This window comes from Triplophysa rosa, linkage group LG14 (assembly GCF_024868665.1).
Source record: "Triplophysa rosa linkage group LG14, Trosa_1v2, whole genome shotgun sequence".
Classification (NCBI taxonomy): domain Eukaryota; kingdom Metazoa; phylum Chordata; class Actinopteri; order Cypriniformes; family Nemacheilidae; genus Triplophysa; species Triplophysa rosa.
The window spans coordinates 11,871,858-11,897,565 of record NC_079903.1 but is presented as its reverse complement, the minus strand read 5'-3'; the positions used below and the strand labels follow the sequence as shown (position 1 = coordinate 11,897,565).

General features: G+C 37.1%; 3 protein-coding genes across 5 annotated transcripts in view; 1 reads left to right on the top strand and 2 right to left on the bottom strand.

Annotated features, from left to right (window-relative positions):
- Window positions 1–24: 24 nt before the first annotated feature.
- On the top strand, window positions 25–4,278 carry hspa8b (heat shock protein family A (Hsp70) member 8b). Its single transcript, XM_057350667.1, has 9 exons — window positions 25–124; window positions 849–1,069; window positions 1,195–1,400; window positions 2,076–2,228; window positions 2,326–2,881; window positions 2,962–3,164; window positions 3,253–3,451; window positions 3,533–3,765; window positions 3,844–4,278. Exons 2-9 carry the CDS (start codon window positions 865–867, stop codon window positions 4,027–4,029), a joined length of 1,941 nt encoding a protein of 646 aa, XP_057206650.1. The 5' UTR covers window positions 25–124; window positions 849–864; the 3' UTR covers window positions 4,030–4,278.
- Window positions 4,279–5,014: 736 nt separating this feature from the next.
- On the bottom strand, window positions 5,015–11,927 carry lim2.3 (lens intrinsic membrane protein 2.3). The gene is made up of 4 exons (XM_057350916.1): window positions 5,801–11,927; window positions 5,571–5,717; window positions 5,314–5,448; window positions 5,015–5,207 (listed from the first exon to the last, which is right to left on the bottom strand). Exons 1-4 carry the CDS (start codon window positions 5,973–5,975, stop codon window positions 5,149–5,151), a joined length of 516 nt encoding a protein of 171 aa, XP_057206899.1. The 5' UTR covers window positions 5,976–11,927; the 3' UTR covers window positions 5,015–5,148.
- A 155-nt stretch (window positions 11,928–12,082) lies between these two features.
- LOC130564640 (roundabout homolog 2-like) overlaps window positions 12,083–25,708 on the bottom strand; it is a 53,421-nt gene continuing 39,795 nt past the window's right edge. For 2 of the 3 annotated variants that reach the window (XM_057350912.1, XM_057350914.1), the window contains 16 exons: window positions 25,119–25,285; window positions 24,901–25,019; window positions 23,663–23,879; window positions 23,302–23,420; window positions 22,202–22,373; window positions 20,114–20,329; window positions 19,967–20,009; window positions 19,188–19,327; window positions 18,522–18,785; window positions 18,239–18,353; window positions 15,800–16,009; window positions 14,521–14,669; window positions 14,333–14,431; window positions 14,069–14,218; window positions 13,061–13,200; window positions 12,083–12,655 (listed from right to left, as the gene is read on the bottom strand). In XM_057350912.1, coding sequence (XP_057206895.1) covers window positions 12,644–12,655; window positions 13,061–13,200; window positions 14,069–14,218; window positions 14,333–14,431; window positions 14,521–14,669; window positions 15,800–16,009; window positions 18,239–18,353; window positions 18,522–18,785; window positions 19,188–19,327; window positions 19,967–20,009; window positions 20,114–20,329; window positions 22,202–22,373; window positions 23,302–23,420; window positions 23,663–23,879; window positions 24,901–25,019; window positions 25,119–25,285 — 2,332 coding nt within the window. In that variant the 3' untranslated portion in view covers window positions 12,083–12,643. Of the gene's footprint in view, window positions 12,656–13,060; window positions 13,201–14,068; window positions 14,219–14,332; window positions 14,432–14,520; window positions 14,670–15,799; window positions 16,010–18,238; window positions 18,354–18,521; window positions 18,786–19,187; window positions 19,328–19,966; window positions 20,010–20,113; window positions 20,330–22,201; window positions 22,374–23,301; window positions 23,421–23,662; window positions 23,880–24,900; window positions 25,020–25,118; window positions 25,286–25,708 lie in introns of those variants that run through there. The other variant, XM_057350915.1, reaches the window with a different exon arrangement.

Sequence of the window (25,708 nt, the reverse complement as noted above, 5' to 3'; positions counted from 1 at the left end):
GTTGGGCTGTTCTTCTGAGGAAGTCTTAAAGCGCATGACAGCAGCAGCACGTCCCTGCTAACGAAGGACTGCACACCAATCTGCGACATAGCGGTCGATTGACAGAGCACTCAACGAGGAAGTGGTAATATGCCTTGAAAGTTAAATAGCTTGTTTCTTGGATTGTTGTCATTGCACAGGTGCTATCGTTGTCTATTATTAGGCTCTGTGGGGAAAACATTATCGCCTGATTAAACTGACAAAAATGAATAGCGTCGTGCACAATGTAAACTTTAGAAACGTTTAGAAACTCAAATACATGCACGCTGGAAATGATCGTACACACTGTTTAAAATAGCTTTCGGTTTTATTTATAAGTTATCTTTAATGTGCTTTGTGTGAATGTTAACATTTTCTGTCAGAACTTGAACGTTCTTTTAGGTAAGCGTGCGCGCGCTCGACGAGGACTGGACTGGATGATTCCAGAACGAGACACTTCCAATTGTTATTCGGGAGTGTTTACTGAAACCCCCATGTTGTATAACTGTTTGAAGCAAGCAAGCAACTTTGTCCAGTCACTTAGTACTTTATTTTCATGCAACTTTAATATAAACCACGAATGAAACTCAAATAAAGCTTTACATCTGCCTTTTCTGTTCTGAACAAGTGTTTCTTGAGGCTCTGTTCGAAGAAGTGTCCTTTTAACACGTTGACAGCTGTGTAGCTGTTTGTTGAGCTTTTATTAAATGCAAATCAGGGAATTGTACTATAAATAGGATGCAATACAAATATACATTATCCTTATTTGGAATGTTGCATTGCAAAGGGTTGGATGCATGAATTTATTTCTCCCCATGGATATTAACTAGTATACCAGCCAAAACCATGTCAAAGGGACCAGCAGTTGGCATCGATCTGGGGACCACCTATTCCTGTGTGGGGGTCTTTCAGCATGGCAAAGTTGAAATCATTGCCAATGACCAGGGTAACAGGACCACACCAAGTTATGTAGCATTCACAGACACAGAGAGGCTGATTGGGGATGCTGCCAAAAATCAAGTAGCGCTGAATCCTGCCAATACAGTCTTTGGTAGGTCATTTTGTTGTGACTATTCAAATAAGAACATTGTATTTTCAACAATCCTTGTTACATTTAAGTTCCACATCTATGGATATAATGTGGTTGGTGCGTTTCTTGCTATATTTTTCTCATAGATGCCAAAAGATTAATTGGACGGAGGTTCGATGACACTGTTGTGCAGTCAGACATGAAGCATTGGCCGTTCACTGTTACCAATGACAGTTCCCGCCCCAAAGTTCAAGTTGAATACAAAGGCGAGACCAAGTCCTTTTACCCGGAGGAGATTTCTTCCATGGTGCTTACAAAAATGAAGGAGATTGCAGAGGCATACCTTGGAAAAGTGAGTGTCTAATATTTTCATAATCATAATTAGATCATTTATAACTTTGACTGTACAAATTCAATGAAAACATTTACATTTGCTATAATGCTGTTGAGAATTTATACTGTCCCTCCCATGTTGCTATTGGTTAAATTGTAATGTGTTGACACATTAAACTTGTCAACATTGACACACATGGCAGTTTATTATTAGAGCATGAAGAATGTCTACTGTAGTAATATTGCCTTTTTGAGCAACACATCTTAAAGGAACAGTTCACACACACACACAAAATCTGTCATCATTTACTCACCCTGAAGTTGTTCCAAAGCGATATAAATTTCTTTGTTCTGTTGAACACAAAAGATGGTATTTTTAAGAACGTGGGAAACCAGTCAGTTCTGGGTCACCATTTACTATCATAGTAGTTGTTCTTCCTACTATGGCAGTCAATAGTGCCCCAGAACTGATTGGTTACAAACATTCTTCCAAATATTTTTCTTTATGTTCAGCGCAACAAGAAAATGTATTAAAGTTTGGAACAACTTCTGGGTGAGTAAATGATGATAGAATCTTTATTTTTGGGTGAGCTATTCCTTTAAGCAGTAAAGAGTACCTTATATACAAGATAACCTGACTAAATCTAATTTGAAAGGAATATCGTTTTTAAACTGTGGTTACTCTCGTTCACAGACTGTTACGAATGCCGTTGTTACCGTACCTGCTTACTTTAATGACTCTCAGCGCCAAGCCACAAAGGATGCTGGGACCATCGCCGGCCTTAACGTTCTAAGAATTATCAATGAGCCGACCGCTGCTGCCATTGCTTATGGCCTGGACAAGAAAGTGAGAGATCTACTGTTACTGTAAAACAATATTTATGAGTTATGTTTGAAAGCAAGCAGAAACATCATCTGAATTGATTTGTCTTTCTTAATTCCAGGTTGGTTCTGAGAGAAATGTCCTGATCTTTGATCTCGGTGGTGGCACTTTTGATGTATCCATCCTTACTATTGAGGATGGCATCTTTGAGGTCAAGTCCACAGCCGGAGACACTCACCTCGGAGGCGAAGACTTTGACAGTCGCATGGTGAACCATTTTATCTCCGAGTTCAAACGCAAGTACAAGAAGGACATCAGCGATAACAAGAGGGCCGTCCGCCGTCTGCGCACTGCCTGCGAGAGGGCGAAACGCACCCTGTCCTCCAGCACTCAGGCCAGCATTGAGATCGACTCTCTTTATGAAGGAATCGACTTCTACACTTCCGTCACTAGAGCTCGTTTCGAAGAGCTGAACGCCGATCTCTTCCGCGGTACGTTGGATCCAGTAGAGAAATCTCTTCGAGATGCTAAACTGGACAAGTCTCAGGTTCACGACATCGTCCTTGTTGGAGGGTCCACCCGTATCCCAAAGATCCAAAAACTCCTGCAGGATTTCTTCAATGGCAAGGAATTAAATAAGAGCATCAATCCGGATGAGGCTGTCGCATATGGAGCAGGTACTCAGAATGATTCTGATGCTTCTTGTCTCAGATTTGCTCACATGTAGAGTCCTATAAAAGACACGTGTCCTTTACAGCTGTTCAGGCAGCCATTTTATCTGGAGATAAGTCTGAGAATGTCCAAGACCTGTTGCTTCTGGATGTTACCCCTCTGTCTCTGGGGATTGAAACTGCCGGTGGCGTTATGACCAACCTGATCAAACGTAACACTACCATCCCAACCAAACAAACCCAGACCTTCACCACCTACTCGGACAACCAACCCGGTGTCCTCATTCAGGTGAGTCAGTGAACGTTTGTAAGCATATATTGATTACGTATTTTTTTGTGCCTTTCAGCAGTGAACATGTTGAATTGCATTCCTATAGGTGTATGAAGGTGAGAGAGCCATGACTAAAGACAACAACTTGCTCGGGAGGTTTGAGCTGTCCGGCATCCCTCCAGCTCCCCGTGGGGTCCCTCAGATCGAAGTCACCTTTGATATCGACGCCAATGGCATCATGAATGTGTCAGCTGTAGACAAGAGCACCGGCAAGGAGAACAAGATCACCATTACAAACGACAAAGGTAACAAACGCTGACTTTCTGAGTGTCTTACGTTTTGCTATTTGAAACTTCAGTCTTAAACAATCTCCTCAATGCCTTAAGGTCGTCTAAGCAAGGAGGACATCGAGCATATGGTCCAGGAAGCTGAGAAGTACAAGGCAGAGGACGATGTCCAAAGAGAAAAGGTCGCCGCTAAGAACGGCCTCGAGTCCTACGCCTTCAACATGAAGTCCACGGTTGAGGATGAGAAGCTTAAGGGAAAGATTAGCGACGAGGACAAGCAGAAGATTCTTGACAAGTGCAACGAGGTCATAAGCTGGCTGGACAAAAACCAGGTATGTTATTAACTTTTCTGAGCGGAGTCCGTTTCAGTCACACCTCACATTCTCACATGTGTTCTATGTTCTGTTAAGACCGCTGAGAAGGATGAGTTTGAACATCAGCAGAAGGAGCTAGAGAACATGTGCAACCCTATCATCACCAAGCTATACCAGAGTGCTGGTGGAATGCCAGAAGGTATGCCTCGAGGGTTTCCAGGAGCTGGAGGTGCCCCTAGTGGAGGTGGATCCTCTGGCCCAACTATTGAGGAAGTTGATTAAATCATAAGAAAAAAGTTTATTACTGTGTGGAGCACCTTATTGTATTGTGTTGTATTCGAAGCACTTAAAAATGTCATGTTTTTCTCTTTCGCATGTTTCTGTAATCTCAGAAACTGAATTTTGAGTTCATGGGCACTTAATACAGCATGTTGTTATGTTATGTTAAAGATTTGTATTCAAAAGGCTGCGTGTCTTTCACATCTTCATGTGTCTTACATTGACAATAAAGAATTTTCTGTTCACAGAGTGTACATGTTGTGTGCTTGTGGTTCTTTCTTAAATCATTAAGAGGCCATTTCAAAATTATTTTCAGTTTTTCTGAATTTACTATTTATGGGTGTTTTGGTAAAATGATTATTTCTTTGTTTCATTCTGTGAACTACTAACAATATTTCTAGATTCCAAATAAAAATATTGCTTCTATTTGCATTTATTTGCACAAAATGAAAACAGGAGAAACAGGTCAAAATAACAAAAGATGCTCTGTATTTTTCAGACCACAGAGAATACTGCAAGTTCATATTCCCTTTTACACAACAGTAATATTTGTATTTAGGAAAAGTTCAAAATGATTTTTTATGAGATAACCTCGATTTTGATCACAGCTTTCATGTGTCTTGTCATGCTGTCAGTCTTTCACATTGCTGTTGGATGACTTTTTTGTTACTCCTGAGGTTTGATTTTGTTGAAATTCAACAGACACTGGACTGGAATGGCCACAATACATCTAAAATGCTGATTAAATCTCTTAATTTTTTTGTGGCTGTATGTTTAAAATTTCATTTCATGTAATTGTTGCAGCATGTACACTATAATGAAAGTAATATTTACACTAAATTCAAGTTTCCACACTTTCACTTAAAAGCATATTTTTATTTTAAAAAAGCTTTGCTGTTTACTGAATCAATATCATAAATATATCATAGATTTTGGTAACGAGTTCTTTCATGTGTATATTAAATTATGGGAAATTGTGTATAAAACCATTAAACAAACCAAGCATTTTATTAGTCATTTATTCACTGTAAATTAAAACAAAGATCTAAAGTAAAGGGAGCAGGGATGACATGATGGTTTGCATTCAAACTGAATAGATGAAGATAGCAAAGTTCAGATGGATCAGCGTGACATGGGGCCTCTAGGTTCATGCATACGGTATGCACACATATAGAAAATCCCTGCAGAGAAGACAAAGAATGTAACAGAGAAAAAATTATTATTCCTGACAGACACTAAGCATCATATTGTCAACTTTTTATGAAATATTTTGGCTTGCTACTATACCTGAAAAGAATGTGAACACCACAGACACCCAACCCATTATGTATGACCAAGAAAACCTCCAATTCCCGTAACGTTTCCCATAGTAGTTCACTGTCATCCCAGTGTAGACGGCCATGGCCAACAGCACGAAGAAGCCTAAAAGTCAGCATATAGAATTCACCTCAGACACATTTTCCAATCCAGAGCTGAGCCAAAGTGCTATTGTCTCATTCGGCCTTTTTAACGAACTTTATTTGTTAAAACTAAGGTGTTCTTACATGAAATGAAATAGAGAATTCCCGCAGCAAAGGTTTTGTCAAAGCCGTTAAAGGAGTAATTGATGAAAGCCATAACACCAATGATGAGGCCGAAGAAACAAGCTAGGATAGCCAGAATCATGAATGCACGGGTAGCATCCCAGTATGCTGTTAAAAAAACACATTGTTATGTACATTATAATGATGTTTATTGTGTAGAACAATGCATGTCTGTGGTGTGGTGGTCTCACCGATGCTGTCTGTGTGTGTCATGCATTTTCCAGGGACACAGTAGCGCCACAGACCTTGATGCATGTAACTACTGGACTGGCGGTACTGCATCCAGTAATCGGTGGCAGTGGAGACCACCAGGAGTATGTTCCCCACTCCCGCACAAAACAATCCACCGCCCATAAAGCTGTACATCTTGAACCTACAGACACTCTAGTATAACACGGTTCAATTACTGTATATGAAATAGGCAAAACCATATTTTGCTGTTTATGAAAGACTAACTATTTGGATTTAAAAACACTTTTTCTTTGCAATATTTCTGCAATAATAAATACATGTGGTTGTAAATGGTTTTATTCACCATAAGTTCAGGTAATGTGTTATCAGATAAACAGATCCTCAGTATGTCACTTTTTATGTTCAGAATAAACTTCTGTACAGATAAATGAGCTTGACAACAATATTTACACAATGAAAAAATGTATAGCATTAAAAAATCTTTACACATTTTCAAAAAACTGCTGTAATTTGTGGCTTAAAATCACCTGTTGTAACTGAAATGTGAAATAACAACATAACAAGCTAAAATAACAAACCCAACATATAATGTGAAAAATGCCAACCTGTTTATGTTGTTTTCCAAGAAAATGTGCTATCAGAATGAATAGCGTGAAGCTCAATTATGCCACGGCAGGCAGATTTCCATGAGCTATTGGCAGTTATTTTTTGTCAGTGCACAAGAGGTGAGTGGAGAAGGACAATAGAGATGTCACAGTAACAACCAATCGGAGAGGCCCAAATGAGTGCTTAAGAGAATCTGCTGAAAATACAAAACTATTTGACGCTAGTTTGTTTCACTAATACTGATGACAAAGTGCTTTCAGTTGACAATTTAGAAACATTGTAAAAACTGACAGCAAAAGCAGTAAAACGGGAATTGAAGAAACTGGAAAATTTGAAATAAAACCTTTCTATTTGTTAAAACCCATCTCTTCTGTGAATACTTGACAGACAAATGAGAAAAAAAACTAACCCTCTCTCTTTCTCTCAACAGGTATAGGTCTGGCTTTTGTTAAAACTAACTTTGTATTATTAGCACCTATTGTATTATTGCTCATGTATGACACATCGTTTATTGCTCCCTGAACTCTCTGTAAGTCACTTTGGATAAAAGCGTCTGCTAAATGACTAAATGTAAATGTATTTACTAAAGTTTTTATTACATTTTTATCTGCAAAGGCCATCATTTGAGACAAAAACGAAATGTTTTGCGTAAAAACTATTGCCATAATTTCATCCACTAGAAATATTTTATTTCTAAAACCTGTGGACTCCATAAGAAACCAATGAAATCCATTGTGTTAATCAAATTATTCCTGTCCAACAGACAAAAGCAAAAGGACAAAATTGTACTGTACTGGTATACAGTTAAATTGAAGAGTAAAATATTCATTCATGTTCTGAAATGTGATACTTGACCTACCACATTTTACTGATGGGCCCTTATGTTTAGAGCATTATAAAAGTGGGCCATCAATGATATTTAAAGGCTCTGAATGTGAGTGTTTTAAGCTGTTTACAGAAAGGTTAAGAATCCATCCAGTGAACATTCTGCTTCTTAAGCTTAAATGCAATGGCTCTGAATAGCAAGTCAGCATAATAATGCAGTAGACTGAAAATCGAATGTAATGAACAGATAAAAATAGAAAAGATCAACCCACAGAAACTAATAAAACATAAATTGTCTCATGGAGAGAGAACAACCTATACTTTATACTTTTTTTAAAATGAATATGATTTTCTATAGAGATATTTTTTGGAATCAAGACATCCGGCGTGAGGTATAAGTTCAATTTTATATATCACTGCTGTCCTTCTGAAACCTTGTGTGTCCATATTTCGTGATTTTTATTTTTTGCTTGTCAACTTTCACAGCACAGTATTTAACCATTTAATAAGTAGGCTACTGTGTTTTTCCCATTTCCTGAAAAACAGCAAATTTGGACATCTGAGGTTTCAGAAGGACATCGACGATATGTTCAATTTTAAGCAACCATATCACATATGAACCGAACAATTTTCTCATTCATTTTTGATGTGCAACTTATGTAGCCTAAGAACAGTTAGCTATTTGTCAGGTTTCTGAAGTTCACGCAACATATACTGGACATACTTAAAGGGACAGTTCCATTGTTTACTCACCATCGTCATTTCAAACCTGTATGACTTTCTTTCTTCTGCTAAACACAAAAGAAGATATATTTTGCAATGAATTATTTTTTATTATTTTGGGGCTTTGTGGGAAAAACTAAAATCTCATTTTTGAGTATGTGCACATTTTTATTACCAGCAGAGGGAGACCTTAAATAGGGAGAAATCTCCACAGCAAGCTAGATGTTTAAACTTGTCAGTGTTGAAGAGAGCTTCACATCCACAGTGTTGGACTTGGCCAAGTGGCAGAAAGACAGAGGGGGATATCTGACTGGACATGGTCAACAGCCTCTCGTTACAACAGCATGCATGTACTCTGATAAATGATACTGCAGTATTTGTAGCGCTTTGAATGCACTTATGCTGATACTCTAGCTGCCCCTCATAGTGCATCTGGAATACAGTGTATTATGAAGGCCTAAATCTTTAGTTTTGCTAATACAAAGCATAAAACCCGTTTTGACTCAGACAAAAGTAACAATATTACTTAGGCTTTAAACATACATTAAATTAGGGATTGTACTCTATGAAAAATGAAATGCGTAATTTCCACACTTTCACGCAGTAGCCTATTTGTTTGGGTGGATTGAAAATAAATGTGACACTTTTCAAGACAAATGTTTGGAGAACGCTTTAAACTCAGTTTGTTTTTAAATAATTGCACAAAAACACACAAACAAAGTATGTATTACAGATTTAAAGGATATGTCTATTATAACATCTTTTAGGTGACATAATTTGTAGGAATAACAGTAAAGGAATTTTCATCCACATGATGCAACACAGAAAACTGAGCGTGTATAATTCAAGAGTTCATAATGCAGTATTAATTTAGCCTACTCCTCAATTATACAAGCTCTATTTATTTTCTCTCCTGTACACTATGGCTCTCTGTTCCCATGGGTAAGTTTTGGTAAAACAGGACGTCCTTAGCACGGAGAACTGTGCATGTTGACATCATCGTTGCGTTAGAGGCGCGGGGGAATGACGTAACAAAAGCTAAATGATTTCTGAATGGTTTCTGAGGTGCTGAAAGCTCATTAGGGACACGCGGTTCATCTAAAAAAAGTATACGGAGGAAAATAATGCGGTGTAGCGGATAAAATTGGCTAAACGTCAACGTGGATCTGTGCTGCCGCCCGATAATTGGCCAATTAGATTTGTGCTCATCTAATTGCATTTTCACATCGGAAACAATGGCTGCAAGCGATGCAGGTTTCCCATTTCTCCCTAATAACACCTAATAAGCAAGTGGCAATATTACATTAAGTCAAATGAGCTAAATTTCTTGTCAAACAGAGATATTTTTCTTAATCGTGTAATGCCAGGTTTCTGACTAACCACAGACTGTATTGTGCTGTGTTTGAACTCGGATCAACTCGGATCTTTATCAGTCATCTTGACGTCATAGGCCTAGAGTGCAATAATCGATCTACCTCTGGGTGGAGAAAGATCCTCACGAATGATTTTATTTTCATGTTTAAAAGTCATCCGCATGACAGTTGCGTCAGGTGTTGCGCATAGATCTCCACATATACAGCTGAAACTTTCAACACACAGGTTTTACATATCAATACAATTCAGTAAATCCAAAAAAATGTTGGATTTTCTCTTTCATGTCGTTACAACTGCTTTTGATTGGGACTGTACATTTCCTATATCACGTATGTTACAATCCACAATCTGAGATTCATTTCTTTCCTTTAGACAATAATCTAAAACAGACCTCCATGAAACTCAGTTAATCTACTATAATTGAGACAGGAAATGAGTCCAATATAGAAGCTTGTTACCCTTTTTTTGCTGCATTGCTGGATTGAGAACAACAATATAAACCCTAATACATTAAGGCACATAAATACAAACTTGAACTAACTCTCTATTTTGAAGCCTTTGTCATGAATTCTTTGGAATGAAAAATCCTGTTGCTATTCACTCTGAATAAAAATAAGACGATGGTCTTCTATGTTCTGGTACCGACCGTAGAAAAACTTCAATCCTGAGTGCTCCATTAATAGCTTTACTTCCTCCGATCAATGCATAGCTTTTTGAAGTCTTGCAAGACAAGCTCAATTTGAACTACCAGCCGGGGTGTGCTTTGAGATATGATCAAAAAGTGACTCTTGGCTCTTAACATATATTGAGTTATTTTTAATAAATTAAGCCATATGAAATGACTGTAGGGATGAGACTATTCACACAATGTGGTGACCCATATTTAACTGAACTGCCCAGCTTCACCCACACGTATCCCAGCAACGGGCCCAGTCCGCACAAGCATCCATTTCAAATTTTCATTTCTAGTTCAAACTCATAAGACCCCACAGGGTTTTAAATACACTACACGTGAGTTCATTAAGCCTGGGCCTGTTTGCTGCCTATGGTGGGTGTGACTGTGAAGCAAGAAGTGAGATGGGTTGACTCAATGGCTTGGCTGAGGTCAGGAACCGTTACATTTCAAAATGATCGTCTCCGGAGAAGAAGGTATCAGAAGAGACGGTGAATGCACCGTTCCTGGCTGGCTCGCCGCTATCTCGTTCATCTCAACCACCTGCTTTAATGAGTCCAATGCTAATGTGCACAAAACGGGTGTGATGTATTCATTAAACATCGTAAACTGCCTTGGCATTTCTGCACTTGTTTCTAAGCGACTTCAGTGTTTGACAGCTGTGTTGATGTTTAGCTGCAAATATGCTTTGGCTTGGAAAAAACATCAGCATTTTGGCAAGTGCGATACTAAAATAACAATGTTTAGGGTTGGAATCATTTCTGCAGTGCTTTTCCACACCATTTCAGTGGGAATTCAATTTACTGACAGATGAATTCAATCAATGGTTTGTTGCTTTTGCATCTAAAGAGAGGATCTTGGCATTGGTAGAAATTCTATTTTTGAAAGATTTGTTTGAGAAGTGAATGTCTTTAAGAGAAATAATGGTGAGGCAGCTTTTGGTCCAAAAATGATGATTTATCTTATGTATCGTAATACATAAGTACTTGATTAGAATAAATACTTGATTCAGATCGGTCAGTCGTAACATTCCATGTGGTGTTATTCCCAGATAACAACCACGGTCATCCGAGAACTGTGAGTCATCTTGACCAATGCAGTTTAATGACTCAAAAATTAATGGGCAATTTCATGCAAATGTCAACCTTAGGATGAACAATCAGTTTGTTACCAAAGGTTTTCACCATGCTGTTAGGTCAGATTTCAATATTTGGTGGTTTAAATATTCACGCGAAGTCTCAAAGTTTTTAAAGCATAGTTTACCACAGTCAGGTAAGTGAGTTGTCACATTCATAACAGTCCGTATTCCTCATAAATGGGCACATCAAAATTTAAATATAGTAACTATATGTTCTACAAAGAGCCATTCCTTCTCCATTTGTTGGGTATTATTGCTTCTGGTTTATATTTTAATTCACAGAAAGTGTTTTCTCTCAAAAATGTTTCCTTTTTTGTCACATCCATAACACATACATTTTTCAAACTCAAGCTTAGGCTGATATTTTTCTGATGTCTGGACTCTATCATCAAGGGTTTAGTAAAATATAAACAGATGATTCGATATATTGGTAATAAAAACTTTCTCTGAGAATTTACATTACAAGTTTTGACAAAAAATGTCACATCCATAATGATGGAATTGTCCATATATGACTAATTAATAACATATTTGTATATTAGAATGTTGTTCACATACTTCCTACGTGTTAAATACTTGTATTTCTGTATTTCAAAAAATTTAATAACATACATGATATATTTAAAAATGACTAACAAATTACATGTTCATCTTGTTTAAACTTAGCTTACGGCTGAAAGACAACATTTTCCAACAAAGTTTTTTTATGTTACGAGCTAATAAAGTGTTTAATTTCAATTCATCGTCTTTAATTTACTCATGTGGCAAGTAGCCATGTAAGCCACAAGACCTTTCGCTTTGTGTCGGGATCCTGATCACCCTGTCGGGTTTATTCAGCCATAACAACCAGCTGGCTGTACATTATCCCTTACTTCTAAGGAAATTAAACCTAAAACAAATCCATATTGATAACAGTAGTGTAAATATGTCTTAGAACTTGACTTTTTATTGTGTTTGGTATATCCACAGCTGCATAAAACTGCATATGACTGATGCATTTGTGAAGAACAGCTTGACATGAAGAGCCGTCAGTGAGCTTGCGTTAAAGTCTGGAGACAGTCTCAGTGAAGATTCACCAACAAGAAACATCTGGCATTCTATAGGGCTAGTACTGTATCATTTGATGGGTTGATCACATAGACCATGGGTGATAATATCTGCTATATTTTTCACATAAATAAACAGATTTGTAATACATGTAGACATTGAAGCATACATGTAATGTACGCACCAGATACATTCAAATATCATGTTCATCTAAAAAGTCTTGACAATGTTTTTTAACATTTTATTTTCTTCAAACTAATAATAAATAATAAAACATAAATAATAAAACTTTATCTCACACATAAACATTGTAAAAAGGAATATATACTGTACATAGACATACAAAGGTAAGACAACAAAGGGTAATTTTATAAAACATTTGATATAAAAAAGAAAGCAGAAGGATCATGGGGCATAAACACTGCACATAGAATAACGATGATCAAGTTCCTCTCCTCATATCATGTTCTGAAAATAAACAAGCGCAAGATTACATAAAACCATCGTTTTGTTGCCAAGCAATCAAACCCTGGCACATTAAAGCTCTAGTAACATGCAGTAATATTCCACCTAGCACAAACCAGCACATGGGGTTACAAATATTAATATTCATCGTTGCATTGTAATACCAATGCCATGGAGACCAGAACAGACAAGGTTCTCTTAAAAACTGAGAATGTAACCATTTGCCTGATTCATTTAGTGTGTGCTGCCAGTTGGACGCGCACAGTGTCCCGCGGCTCATCGATTGCTAATTTACTTCAATGCTTCGAGGCCTCTGCGCGTGGCTAGTGACTAATGAACTTCATGGTTCAGACCATGTGCAATCAGACGGTAGACAGACATACACAATCACGCACATACTCATCTAACCTCAGTTCTCCTCCTTCCTGCCCCCAAGGAACGAGAGGTTGTGGAGGATTGAGAGGCGGAGCTTCTGGAGAGGGAACAGTGATTGGACATCTGACCTCTGGGTAGCAGGTTTGCTTTGAAATACTGGAGTAAATCTTCATCTGTTGGATACAAAGTGATTATAGTTTACTGAAACAAAACTATTACGACATTTCTGTTAGAATTAACTAAAATATAAGCTTGAATATTATTAGAAAAACGTACACTTGTTGAATATATGTTGAACATCACATGACCATCACACAAACCAGAAAACAGGTTTTGTTACGTCCGCTTGTCAGAGAAAGTTTTAACAGCATTTTGAAATAACAGTGATATCTATTAATTTTTGAGGTAATAAACCTCAAAAGCGTATTGTTTTCATTTTTAGCCATTTTATACTTAAATGTCAGTAAAATCAATACTTTTAAATATCAATCTGCATGTATTATGTACGATGATTAAGCTAATATTTGGCATTTTGAGTAAAACAGTTCTATATGTAACAAGTGCATACAAAAGACCTGAGCCGGATGCGATGAAACCGCTTCCTGCATGTTCGGCATAAAGCCTATTAGAAATGTTTCCTCATCAATATATTAAAAAAAGTTTAAGAAACAAAGTCGAGGCACTAAAATTATTAACTGAAAATCAATATTAAAACTAAAATAAAACTGAAATGACGATAAATGTATACCTTATAAACCTATAAAGCAACGGGAAAAATAAACAAATAAAATGACAAAAGCACATATCAAAATAGCTAAAAATTACACTGAAATAAATATGAAAACCAAAAACAAAACCTAATTCAAAATATTAATATGACTGAAAGCAAAACTATGCTGGTTGGAGAAAATGTAACAGTCAACTAAATAATTTGCATGGGCAATACACAATTTTTCTAATATGTATCATTTATGCACGAACAGTCCGCCAAAATGTAATGCTTTAAATTCCTTTGTGTGAGCAAACACTTGTAATTCTCACCTTCGGTGATCCACTCTGCTGCTGTATTGCGCTCTGATCTTCTCTCTCTGTGCTGTGGGGTTGTTCTGTTTCCACCATTGTTCAACATGTCTGTCAAGTGCATCATGGGGCCTTGTGTCAGAGGAGGGGGTTCTGGGGGAGGAGGCAGGTCTGTGGAGATGCATGAACACGAGGTGTTATAAATCCTTCAAATACTCAAATGAACAACTGCTTCAGTCCCTCAATAAGAGTTTGATGTTTGGGTGAACTAAAAACTTCTCTTACTTCCTGCATTCAACACTTCTCGTCTCCCAGGCCCGTCTTTAGATGACTTCTTTTTCGGGCTGGGTTTCTGAATTGACGATGGGAATAATGTCAATTCTCCTAATAGCGGTGAAGACAAAAAGTAAACAAAGCTTATGTTCTCCATACGTAATTATCGGCAGCATAATGAAAACAATTATTCTGCGTGCCTGTCTTGTTGGAGAATAGTTCTTCTACACCAGCAATGTCTCTCCAAGGGTTGATGTGATGGGAAACACTGCCATTATGAGAATCTGTCTTGGTTAACTGCTTTGGGTTGGAGAGGGTGAACTGTGCATTGTGTGCGCATTGCGTCTTCCTGTCGGGCGAACGGGAACACACATTAACACTTTAGTAAGCAATAAAACAATCGTGGAGTCTGCAGGGCTCGACATTAATGTTCGTCCTGTTGTCTAGGACTAATGTCGAACGAGTTTGTTTGATTCTTTAAGCGTCAAGGTTTGGCTAGTTGGCATGGGCCAGTTAACCCCTGCTGGTTGATCATGTAACTACAGTATATGGCTGCAAACTTTCGACATTCAATTTTATTCCAATTTGAGTATTTGGACAAACTCAGTCATATAAATTGTAAATATTTCATTATATATTATCCTTTTCATAGGCTTCTCTAAGCATAAAATGAACGTATTCTCTTAGTTGTTAGCAACTGTTTTGGGATTGTATGCAACCATGTTTACTATAATCACATTAGTGTTATCAAGATGCTATTCCAGCCATTAAGAGATTAGTCACGCTCATCCTACAGTAACTTGTGCTATAACAAGTTACAGGCAACTTATTTTTTACATCTTGTATTATTGTCTCCTCTGATGAACAGCTTTATATTTTTCCTCGCACTTGCCAAATGTAAATGTAAATTATAGCACAATCCAGATTGACTTTTTTTCCAAATTTGTGTGTGAAATTTGAATAAGTCTTCATTTATGCAATGTGTTAAAGTAAATAAATCATATTGTTAATAAATCTGTTATTATTTTAAAATATTTTCTGATATTCACAAGAACAATAATATAAATAAATTGAAAACTGCATTCATGCAATATGAATGAAAAACTTAGCTATTTTTCACTCAGTTAAGGTCGAGATCCAAAACTGACTGAATTGTAAATACACATTATATTCTAATTATTAGTGACCTCACACCTGTAGTGAGAAACAATCACAGCAACTTATCTGGCCTGGAAACAACTCGTCGTATGGTAGTGAACGTCATGTATTGTGCATAATTTCTGGACCACATTATTATCTACCGGCAATTGAAATTTTTTTTTAAACGTCCTTTTTTTGATATCCTGCCCCATGTTCCTTAACACATCAAAACATGTATAAGAAAAATAATCACCAGCTCAAGGAGACTTCAGCATTATAGGACAAGAGAACAAAACGTGATGTAAAGTCCTGGATGGCACTGTATATGTGTGTGCGTACCGCGGCAGCAGGTCTGGATGCTGCAGTCGCAGGTCAGCCGAGCGCTGCTCCTCGCTGGGGGAGGGTGTGAGAGTTGCCGTGGACTGCAGACTGTAGGTTGTGACCCTGTTGGTTTCTTCCTTTAAGGGAAGTGTGGCTGCATCCTCCAAACCCTCGATCAGATACATGCGCTCAGGCAGAGGAGGACTCCACTCTTCATCAGCTTCGGGGCTACAGGGATGGAACCAGATTAAAACATCATTCATATTTAGGATGTAAGGTACACAAATCTCAGGATGCTACTAAAGCGCAACGTGAAACAAATGTTTTAAATAAGGAAGTGGTATAAAAGTACAAACAAACAACAAAAATCGATACATGCAGGCACACGAAAATACTCGAGTCTTGAAATATTCAGGACGTGGAGGTTAGTTTACAAAGTACACCATACTATGTTTTCTAAATTTTCTAAAAAATGTTATTTCTTCACCTATAGGCACATTTAACCCTGTGGACCTTTAAAAAAATTCTTAACACAGTTTTCTCTGAAACATCATTTCACAACATTGCGTTTAATAACATCCTATGGTGGAAATAATGGAGATGGAAATTTCTGCATTTTTGGATTAAAATGACAGCTTCGTTTTGCTGAGGCTGCTACAAACATTTGATGTATACAACTAAATAATGTTTTCACACGTTTTGCATAATTTAAAAAATGCAGCTTGATTGTAAATTACACACAATAAAAACTGTATTATTGGTTTGTTAAAGTCAGGCTAAAACATTCATAAACCCCAATAAAAATCTCAAAGACTCAGGACCCCTAACACATAGCTCTGATTTCCCTTTTTTCTGATATAGAACTGTGGTAAACACAGATTGTAATGCTGTGAAAAAAATAAACAAACAACAACAAAATCCAATGTGGTTATACAAGGCAGCATAGCAAAAGCCTTATCAGAATCTTCAAAAGCTGTTGCATCTTTGGAAGTCGATGATAAAAAATGTAATGCGAGAGAAAGAAAGCATTGATATGTGTGGTTACGCTTCATTTCGACCTGTGGCTATTCTTATAGACGAGCCGCCTCTCAGCCTCTCTCGAAACAGTCAAGAAGGCTGGACTGTAAGAGCTAACACCATTATCCCCTGTCACTTTCCGCTGAAATGTCAAATAAGATTAGATACTGTAAGACCTAGATTTATTGCTTTGGCTACATTTCATTCTGTTGCTCAGGTTCAATACTGGGTCAGTTACTTGAGAAGGATGCTGGGAATGATCCAGGAAGTGATGTTCCATTAAAGAAGAATTAATGTTATTTAAGCAATTAATGTTTGGAAATCTATTTTGATATTTCCTGCTGACACACTAATCTAAAGATAATATAAGCTTGTATATTCAAGTATTATGGTATTACAACCTGATACCATTGCTGTACAGTACCATCACAGTGAGTTGCTTTTGCCAAAAAAATCATGTTTTAATCTGTATTTTTTCTTGTTTATCAGTAAATAAACTGAAACATTCTTAAAACTAAAATAATATTTGTTTTTATAATAAACCTCACTAAATTCTTAATTTATCAAATACCTGGACAACAGGCTTACCTCGAAATTGAGATTTTTACGTAATCTGAAAGATGAATAAATAAACTTTCTATAGATATATGAGCTGTTAGAATAGGACAATATCTGGCTGAGATACAACCGTTTAAAACTCGGGAATCTGAGAGCGCAAAAAAATCAAAATATTGAGAAAATTGCCTTTGAAGTTGTTAATCAGAGGCACTGTGGCAGACCATCCACTCACAAAAATAAAGTTTTTATATATTTAAGGTAGGAAATTTACAAAATATCTTCATGGAACATGATCTTTACTTAATATCCTAATGATTTTTGGCATAAAAGAAAAATCGATAATTTTGACCCACACAATGTATTTTTGTCTTTTACTAAAAATGTTCCCGTGCTACTTAAGACTGGTTTTGTGATCCAGGGTCACAAATTATGTCATTGGGCTAAGGCAAGCTCGTGCAATTCTCTCAAAACAATTCTCAACAATTAAAAAAAAAATCTTGTTTAAAGGATGTCTAGATATTGTTTTCTAAAAATCAAGAAATAAATACTTAATAAATAGAGACTTTAATACATTTTTTATTCTGATTTTTGTGCTGACTTCTTTCCCTCTCTTTGCATGATTTATACTCATTTTTGTACTATTTAGAATCTTGTCTGGACGGTCATATTGTTTATTTGTTTGTTGTAGTTGTTATAAATGAATAAAAACAATATTGAAAATAAATACTGACATTTTTTTGAAGTCTGCTTTTTTAATGGGATGAGGCAGGGTTTGAACATAGCCTATGCACTGATATTCCCCATCTTAAAAAAATCCAAACCAAAGGACACGTCTTGAAATTCATTGGCCCCGCATGATGTCTATCACATGGTAGATTATACCTGTTTTGTCTATCCGCACTTTTACACTTCCTGTTTGCCGGTGGAGTTACAGACAGCACATCAGACCAGGTGGGTGAGGAGGCTTGCCCGAGAGACTTCTGCTTCATCCGTTTGGCTGTAATTCAGCATAAAACAGTCACAATTAGCATTTAACTAACATCTGCATTGGCCGCAAAACTTTGAGATATGTTGATCCAATCTGTCTGCATAATTCCCTAATACCTAAAGGATTAATCTTTAACCTTTATGATCAAAATCATTATTGACCCACAGATGCTCCTACCGTTTTCCCCTCGCGGGTACTGAAGTTTAGCATATTCTGCTTCGCTGTGACCCGACTGAAGGCTCCACTGGTCCTGCTCCAGGCTGTAAAGGTCTGTCTTAGAGAGGACTGGCGTTCTGGTGTACGGGTCTGGACCTTGAGAGTACAGACTGCATAGGTCGTGCCCATCAGCATCGGATGGGTTGATGGTACAGTATATGCCTCCATCATTAGAGGCGGGGCTGTACTTGCCATTCTGGTTCTGATAATTTGACAATCCTGAAGCTAGAAAACAGATTTAGTCATTAGACATTTAAAGGTGCAGTGTGTAATTTTTTGGAGGATCTATTGACAGAAATGCAATATAATATACATACTTATGTCTTCAGAGTTGTATAAAGACCTTACATAATGAAGCGTTATGTTTTTATAACCTTAGAACGAGTTATTTCTATCTACATACACCGCGGGTCCCCTTACATGGAATTCACCATGTTGTTTCTACAGTAGCCCTAAACTGACTGATGACATCTTAGCCCTGTGTCAGCCACCGTAGTGCTTCAAACGCGAGGGGTGGAGTGAGCCGTTGGTTGAAATTCGCAACCTCACCACTAGATGCTGCTAAATTTCATACACTGGATCTTTAATTCATAATTGTACAAATGTGGGGGAACATGAAGAACTTACTGTTGTAGTATTTATCCGTAGAGTCAAGTTTGCCTGCACAGCAGTTGACCGTGTCTTTTCCATTACGAGAGAAATTGCTGGTTGGCCAGGAGTCAGCTAGCCAGGGGTAGTTACCCAAGTGTGACTCAAGTAAACACGGCCTGTAAAAGAAACATTCGATTATTTTGGGGTCAAATTGGGACCATAGTAGAAAAGTTCTAAAAGAAGATATTTTGAAGAATGTAGCAAAGCAAACAGTTCTGTGGCACTTCTGACTACCATTGTAGTTTTTCCTACTATGGTAGTCAATGATGGCCAAGAACTGTTTGGTTACAAGCATTCTTCCAAATATCTTTCTCTGTGTTCATCAGAAGAAAGACATTTATACAGATTTGAAACAACTTGAGGGTGATTAAATGATGACAGACTTTAATTTTGGGTGAAGCGTCCCTTTAAGGTTTTGCTTTCACATTGGAAATCAAAGGATTCAAGGCTGTCTTTATACAGTAACCACTAATTATTATCATATTGAATCATTGAAAAAAGTTAATTCAAAGTCATTTAGGTTCTGAAGGTTATACCGTTAAAATACTTAAAAGCTTATTTTCATATTCTATGACCTGTAATAACTTCAATTAAAATATTTAGAAGAATAAAAAAACATTCATATAATAAAGTAAAAGCTTATTTTCATGTTCTATGACCTGTAATAACTTCAATTAAAATATTTAGAAGAATAAAAAAACATTCATATAATAAAGTACAGTGGGCAAAGTTGGAAATCTTCCTATGATACATACCTTCCGTTGATAAGATCAGACCCTTCACCACGAGAAAGAGCACCTATAGGAATAAAAAAAAAAAACATCATCCCAAAGCTCATTTGAAAATATCATTTGGTACAGGCGGACACTGATATGGACAGCATCCAGGGGTAACCGACTCACCTGCGGGAGTGTAAGCGAAGGAAGTTGTGTAGTGTCCAAGTTCTTTCCTTCTCCTGTGTCTGCAATAGATCCAGGCACTGAATCCCATTAAAACCATCCAGGAGGACACACCAATTCCAGCGATGAAGGCTGGCTGACGGACCACCCCTGTGATCTGCTCTGACAGACTCACGCTGTCATCCTTCATCACTGACAAGGACTGATCTATTGGTACCTCTGAAAGTAGACAGAAAGGAAAAATGAAGAAGGCGTAAATTTCTCTTGTCTTATATAGGGAGCGTTTAATCAATTTATATTTCTCTCAAAATCAATCATCAACTGATATATAACGTGGAAATGCTCAGCACTCAATATTCTTAAATATGAATAAATGTTTAGATAGTGAAAGAATCTGTCAGGTAGAATAAATGTTATGCTCAAGAGCTGTGTGGTAAATGATGGTGGTAAAGGTGTCATACTGCAGGCCTTAAGGGCCCCTGTGTTAACCATGAGACGCGGACACATCTACTCGTGACAGATCCATTAATGGAGACAGTCAGTGAGGATATCATTTGAGTAATTCAGCTCTTTCAAAAACACTTTATTTATTCTTTATTTCATTTTCTGCTCTTTTTAGATTTTTGTCATTTAAAAAGTGTAAATCTAGTAGGGTACAATAAATCTACATTGAATTTACACTGGAGATTTAAAATGCTTTAATGTATTATAAATGACATTCTGCAGGTGTACAATAAAAGTCTAAAATTAGTCACACTTTATATTGTGCGGCTTTAACTACTTTTTTTTACAGATTTACTGTATAACTACAAGTTGTTCTAATATGGAAATGTTCTCCATACTAATGTTTTATTGATCTCTCTATTCTAGCCTTTCATCCACACTGAAGCTACATTTTAGTCAACAAAAAAACAATGTTTCAAAGTGGATAAGTTGTAGTGAAGAGAGCAAAAACCGAGCCATTAAATTTTTTTGAATACTTTAAGGCTCTGTTTCACAAACAAGGCTTAGCTTAAGCCAGGACTATGCCTTAGTTAAATTTGGTTATTTAAAAGGAACAGTTCACCCAAAATGAAAATTATGTCATGAATGACTCAAGTTGTTCCAAACCTGTACAGTATACATTTCTTTGTTTGTTTGAACACAAAGAAAGATATTTGGAAGAATGTTAGCAACTGACATTTCTGGGGCACCACTGACTACCATAGTAGAAAGAATTATTGTATTTTTTTGTTCTGTTGAACACAAAAGAACATATTTTAAAGAATTTAGGAAAACAAACAGTTCTGGGCACCTTTGACAACCATTTCAATTGCAGTCAATGGTGCCCCAGAAATCTCAGTTGCTAGCATTCTTCCGAATATCTGTCTTTGGGTTCATCAGATGTATACAGGTTTGGAACAACTTGAGGTTGAGTAATTCATGACAGAATTTTCATTTTGGGTGAACTATCCCTTCAAGTGGCTTTTATTAAAATGACTTAGATAAAAACATAACTGGCGTGCATCTTGAGACAAATCAATGGCAATGACACATTTTAAGATACATCAGAGCAATTCATCTTCCGTTAAGACAACTTAAACTTTCTTTTTAGTCTGGGACTAGTTTTAAGCCTTGCCAGTGAAACCGGGCATAATTCTTATATTTATTAGTTTATTTATTGTTTGTTTCATTTTTTATTTATTGCTTACATTTATTAATTTGAAGCCGTATTTGTTTTGGCATCTTTCCTAGTCTACATTTTCACGCTTTTGGAACTCCACCTCATTGCTCACCCATTTAAAAACTGCCTTTCAATGCCACAACATTTCAAAAAAGCACTATTGTATGATGCTAAAATCTTTCCAGGACAGCAGTTCGAATGGAACAGCCTCTTACAGCATCCACTGTGCATCTGAATCAATAAACAGTCTGGTTCCTGTGTCAATACACGTAAACCACCTCGGCTGCTCATCTACATACTGTATATGGTCTGTGTATACATGGTATATTTGCCTCTTTAAAAAAAAGCCCATAATCTACATGACTAAATACCATGACAGAGCAAAAGCAGGGTTCATAGTGTCCTATATACAAGTGGGTTGTACTCACTCAGATAGATGAACACAGGCTGGCTGTAAATGCCCACTCCTGATATTGTCACCGCCGCGACCTGCACGCGATACATCGACTCTGGCAATAGTCCATGTAACAGCACCCACGGCACATCCCCATTCACACTTCGGTTCACCATCTGCTGAGACTCATTCCCTATACACCACACCTGTACGACACAAAGAAGCAGAGCGTTTCAAGCTGTACTCTGAGAAAAATTGACATTTCAAAGTATAGCAATATTTACCATGCAATTTAATATTACATTTAAAGAGAGAGTTCAGCCAAAATGACATTTATTCACCGTCATGTCATTTCAAACCTGTATGACTTTCTTTCTTCTGCAGAACAGAAAATATATTCTGAAGAATGATGGTAACAGCAAACCGTTGGTCCCCATTGACTTGCATTGGTTTTGTGTGCATACAATAGATGTGAATGGGGAACGTTTTTTGTTTACCAACATTCTTCAAAATATCATCTTTTGTGTTTTGCAGAAGAAAGAAAATTATACAGGTTGAAAATGACAAGAGGGTGAGTAAATGGAATTTTCATTTTTGCTGTGAACTATCCCTTTAAGCTACAATCTGTACTTTTTTTGCTTGAAAATGAATCTCCTTACCCTAGCTTGATTCACAACGGTAAGCTTACAATAATGATTTAAAATGTTTTTGGGGGGGTCGAAAATTCAGGAAATATCAGTTTGTCCTCATTTGACTTCAATGCATAAACACATGTAAAATTACCTGTAGTTTATGTGTCAAACAGTGATGACGATGCAAAAGTTATGTATTGCAGCTTTAACAGTATTGCACACAAAAAACACCACATTCTGTTAATTTGTAATGAGATTTAAAAAAAGAAAAAAAACTAGGCAAAACATATCAATAGTTTCAAGTTATAACAAACTGAATTAATTCTATTTGAGCAGATTAATATGTTAAACTTGGAATATAACAGCACAAACAACCCACACAAGATAAACAAGTAAACAAAGAATGTGTAGTTTTAAATAACTAGACACCAAACGTAATGGATATCAATAATATATTCAAATTAGAATCCCATTATAATAATGTTTTTGCTCTTAGTCTCACCCTGTATTCTAGTATGAGCTCATCTGGTGCATGAGAGACTGGAGGCTGCCATGACACACGCACACTTGAACTGTTACTTAGCTGCTCCACGCTGACTTCCTGAGGAGGGCCGCTCAGTGCTAAAAGCAGAAAATATCAAGTGCCAAAAGTTTAAGGGTAAAATAAAAGTCATCTAAACTACAAAGTTAAGAATCAAGTTAAAGTCGCAGTGAACTGGAACACCCCAGAGCTCAAGTGCAGTACATTTTCACATTTGGATTAAAGCTTACGAGAGCACATGAATTTAAAAATGACCCACGTGGATAATATATCATAAAAATTGCCATTTTGAAGTGACATTAAATACCAAAATAAATCTTGCCTTTATCTGGAATGCGAACCACTGTGATTTCACTGTCCAGCCCCTGAAAGTCATTGTAATACGGTCTCAATTTGAGTTCATATTCTGTTCCTCCGTGTAGCTCTGTTAAAACAGCAGTGCGCAGGGATCCTGCTTTAATGTCCTGGACCATCCAAGCGCTCCCCACAGGCCTGTAATACAGCCTGAAGCCTTGAATGTACCGAGGTTGCCAGTCAAGCTGAAATAACATCACCATACCCAAACATATCATGAGCTTCATTCATACAGTGCTGATAGGGACATATTATTCTTTAAGATCGTAAAGCTAGGTATTTTCTGTATCTACGTATTGTTTTAAACAGATTACACTTTTCCTATCTGCTATTGATTAGACAAACATACAGCCGCGGAGGTTTTCATTTTCTGCAAATAGAAACAATATTTTATTTGAAATTTGGTAGAAATATTGTCAGTAGTTCACAGAATAAAACAAAAATGATCATTTTACCTAAACCTATAAATAGTAAATTCAGAAAAACTGAAAATTGATTTTGAAATGGTCTCTTAATTTTTTCTGCGGCTGTATATCTCAAGCTGCTAGGAATTTGCAAACGTGTACTAATAGCACCAGAATGTTGACCCTTTTTAGAGAAATCTGCCTACTAATGGATTACTTACAGTTGTCACATTAGAGAAAGCATTTTAACATTTCAAAAATGATGCATGTCAGCTTTAAAACATGCACTCTAGGAAAATTTGGCTGACGTTGATAATAATTTGAATGTTATGACCAATAATAAACAATAATGGACCACATAGTCTGAATGCAGAATTTTACATGTCTTAAAGGGATAGTTCACCCAAAATGAAAATTCTTTCATCATTTACTCATCCTCTTTATTGCAGGCCTCTTTCTTCCGCAGAAGAAGATATTTTGTAGAATGTTGGTAAACAAACAACATTGGCCCCCATTTACTTCCATTGTATGAACACAAAATTTCGCAAAATATCTTCTTTTGTGTTCAGAAGAAAGAGTCATACAGATTTTGAACTACATGATGGTAAATGAAGAAATCATTTTTATTTTTTGGGTGAACTGTCCCTTTAAGTAAAAGTATTAATATTACTAAAACCTATGGGAAAAAATTTTAATATATGAAAATACAAAATCATCCTAATCAGACCAATGTCAATAACTAAAACAACTTTTGACTGATACTAATACATCACACATCTTCACATGTACATCATTTACTCACAGTCCATGTGACCTGAACGCTATTAGTGCTCAAAACTTCTGGTGTCTGCAGGTGAACTTTGACTCCTCCTAAATCCATCTGTAAAGGCCCCTGGTCTGTTCCCTGACCCTCTGGACCATCTGAGAGAAAAATGTATATTAAGTAAAGCAGATGTATGAAAGTAGATAGGCTACCTCTTACGGGCTACACCAGAAACCTTGAATATAAGCTCCACACACCCTGCGTTCGGACCGGCTCTGAGATGGGACTGGGGTCACTCAGGCCGTAGGAGTTCATCGCCCGGATGATGAACAGGTACACAGTATTAGGGTAGAGTCCAGTCACCGTGTGCTTCTCCTGCCTCACAAGGTCCGCCGCCGTCTGCCATGTGCTGCCCACTGACTGACTGGAATTAGAAAAAGAAAATGAACACTATTGATGACTAAGTGATACTTTCTTATACTTTCCATGACTCCACTCACACTAAAGCATGCCCTCGTGTACCTTATTGATTAAATATGAGATATTAAGACACATGAGTAAAGTTAATGAATGGGAACTGATTCCCATGTCTATTCTTATCTACTTGAAAAAAGCTGACCTGGCATGCTAAATTGGACACGTTGGTCTTTGTTAATGAGAAACACAGAGCACACAGGTGTGTGTGAAGGTCAAGAGAGAATTTGGCCTTGTTTCTATGCACCGTGAGCACGTAAGATCTGCCCAGTCCACTTCTCAGACTCTGCACACGACCGTGACCTCCGGGCGGAGCGGGCTGCACTATAAATCTGAGCATCTTCTTAACAAGGTGTCAGAGTAGAGCTAAATA

Excerpts from the sequence above, each read along its gene's own strand:
- hspa8b (XM_057350667.1), top strand. The coding sequence starts at position 865 with ATGTCAAAGGGACCAGCAGTTGGCATCGATCTGGGGACCACCTATTCC. Across the intron at positions 2,229-2,325 it reads CTTATGGCCTGGACAAGAAA|GTTGGTTCTGAGAGAAATGT; the intron begins GTGAGAGATCTA and ends TCTTAATTCCAG. Across the intron at positions 3,165-3,252 it reads AACCCGGTGTCCTCATTCAG|GTGTATGAAGGTGAGAGAGC; the intron begins GTGAGTCAGTGA and ends GCATTCCTATAG.
- lim2.3 (XM_057350916.1), bottom strand. The coding sequence starts at position 5,975 with ATGTACAGCTTTATGGGCGGTGGATTGTTTTGTGCGGGAGTGGGGAAC. Across the intron at positions 5,718-5,800 it reads GACACACACAGACAGCATCG|CATACTGGGATGCTACCCGT; the intron begins GTGAGACCACCA and ends TTTTTTTAACAG. Across the intron at positions 5,449-5,570 it reads AATTCTCTATTTCATTTCAT|GCTTCTTCGTGCTGTTGGCC; the intron begins GTAAGAACACCT and ends GCTGACTTTTAG.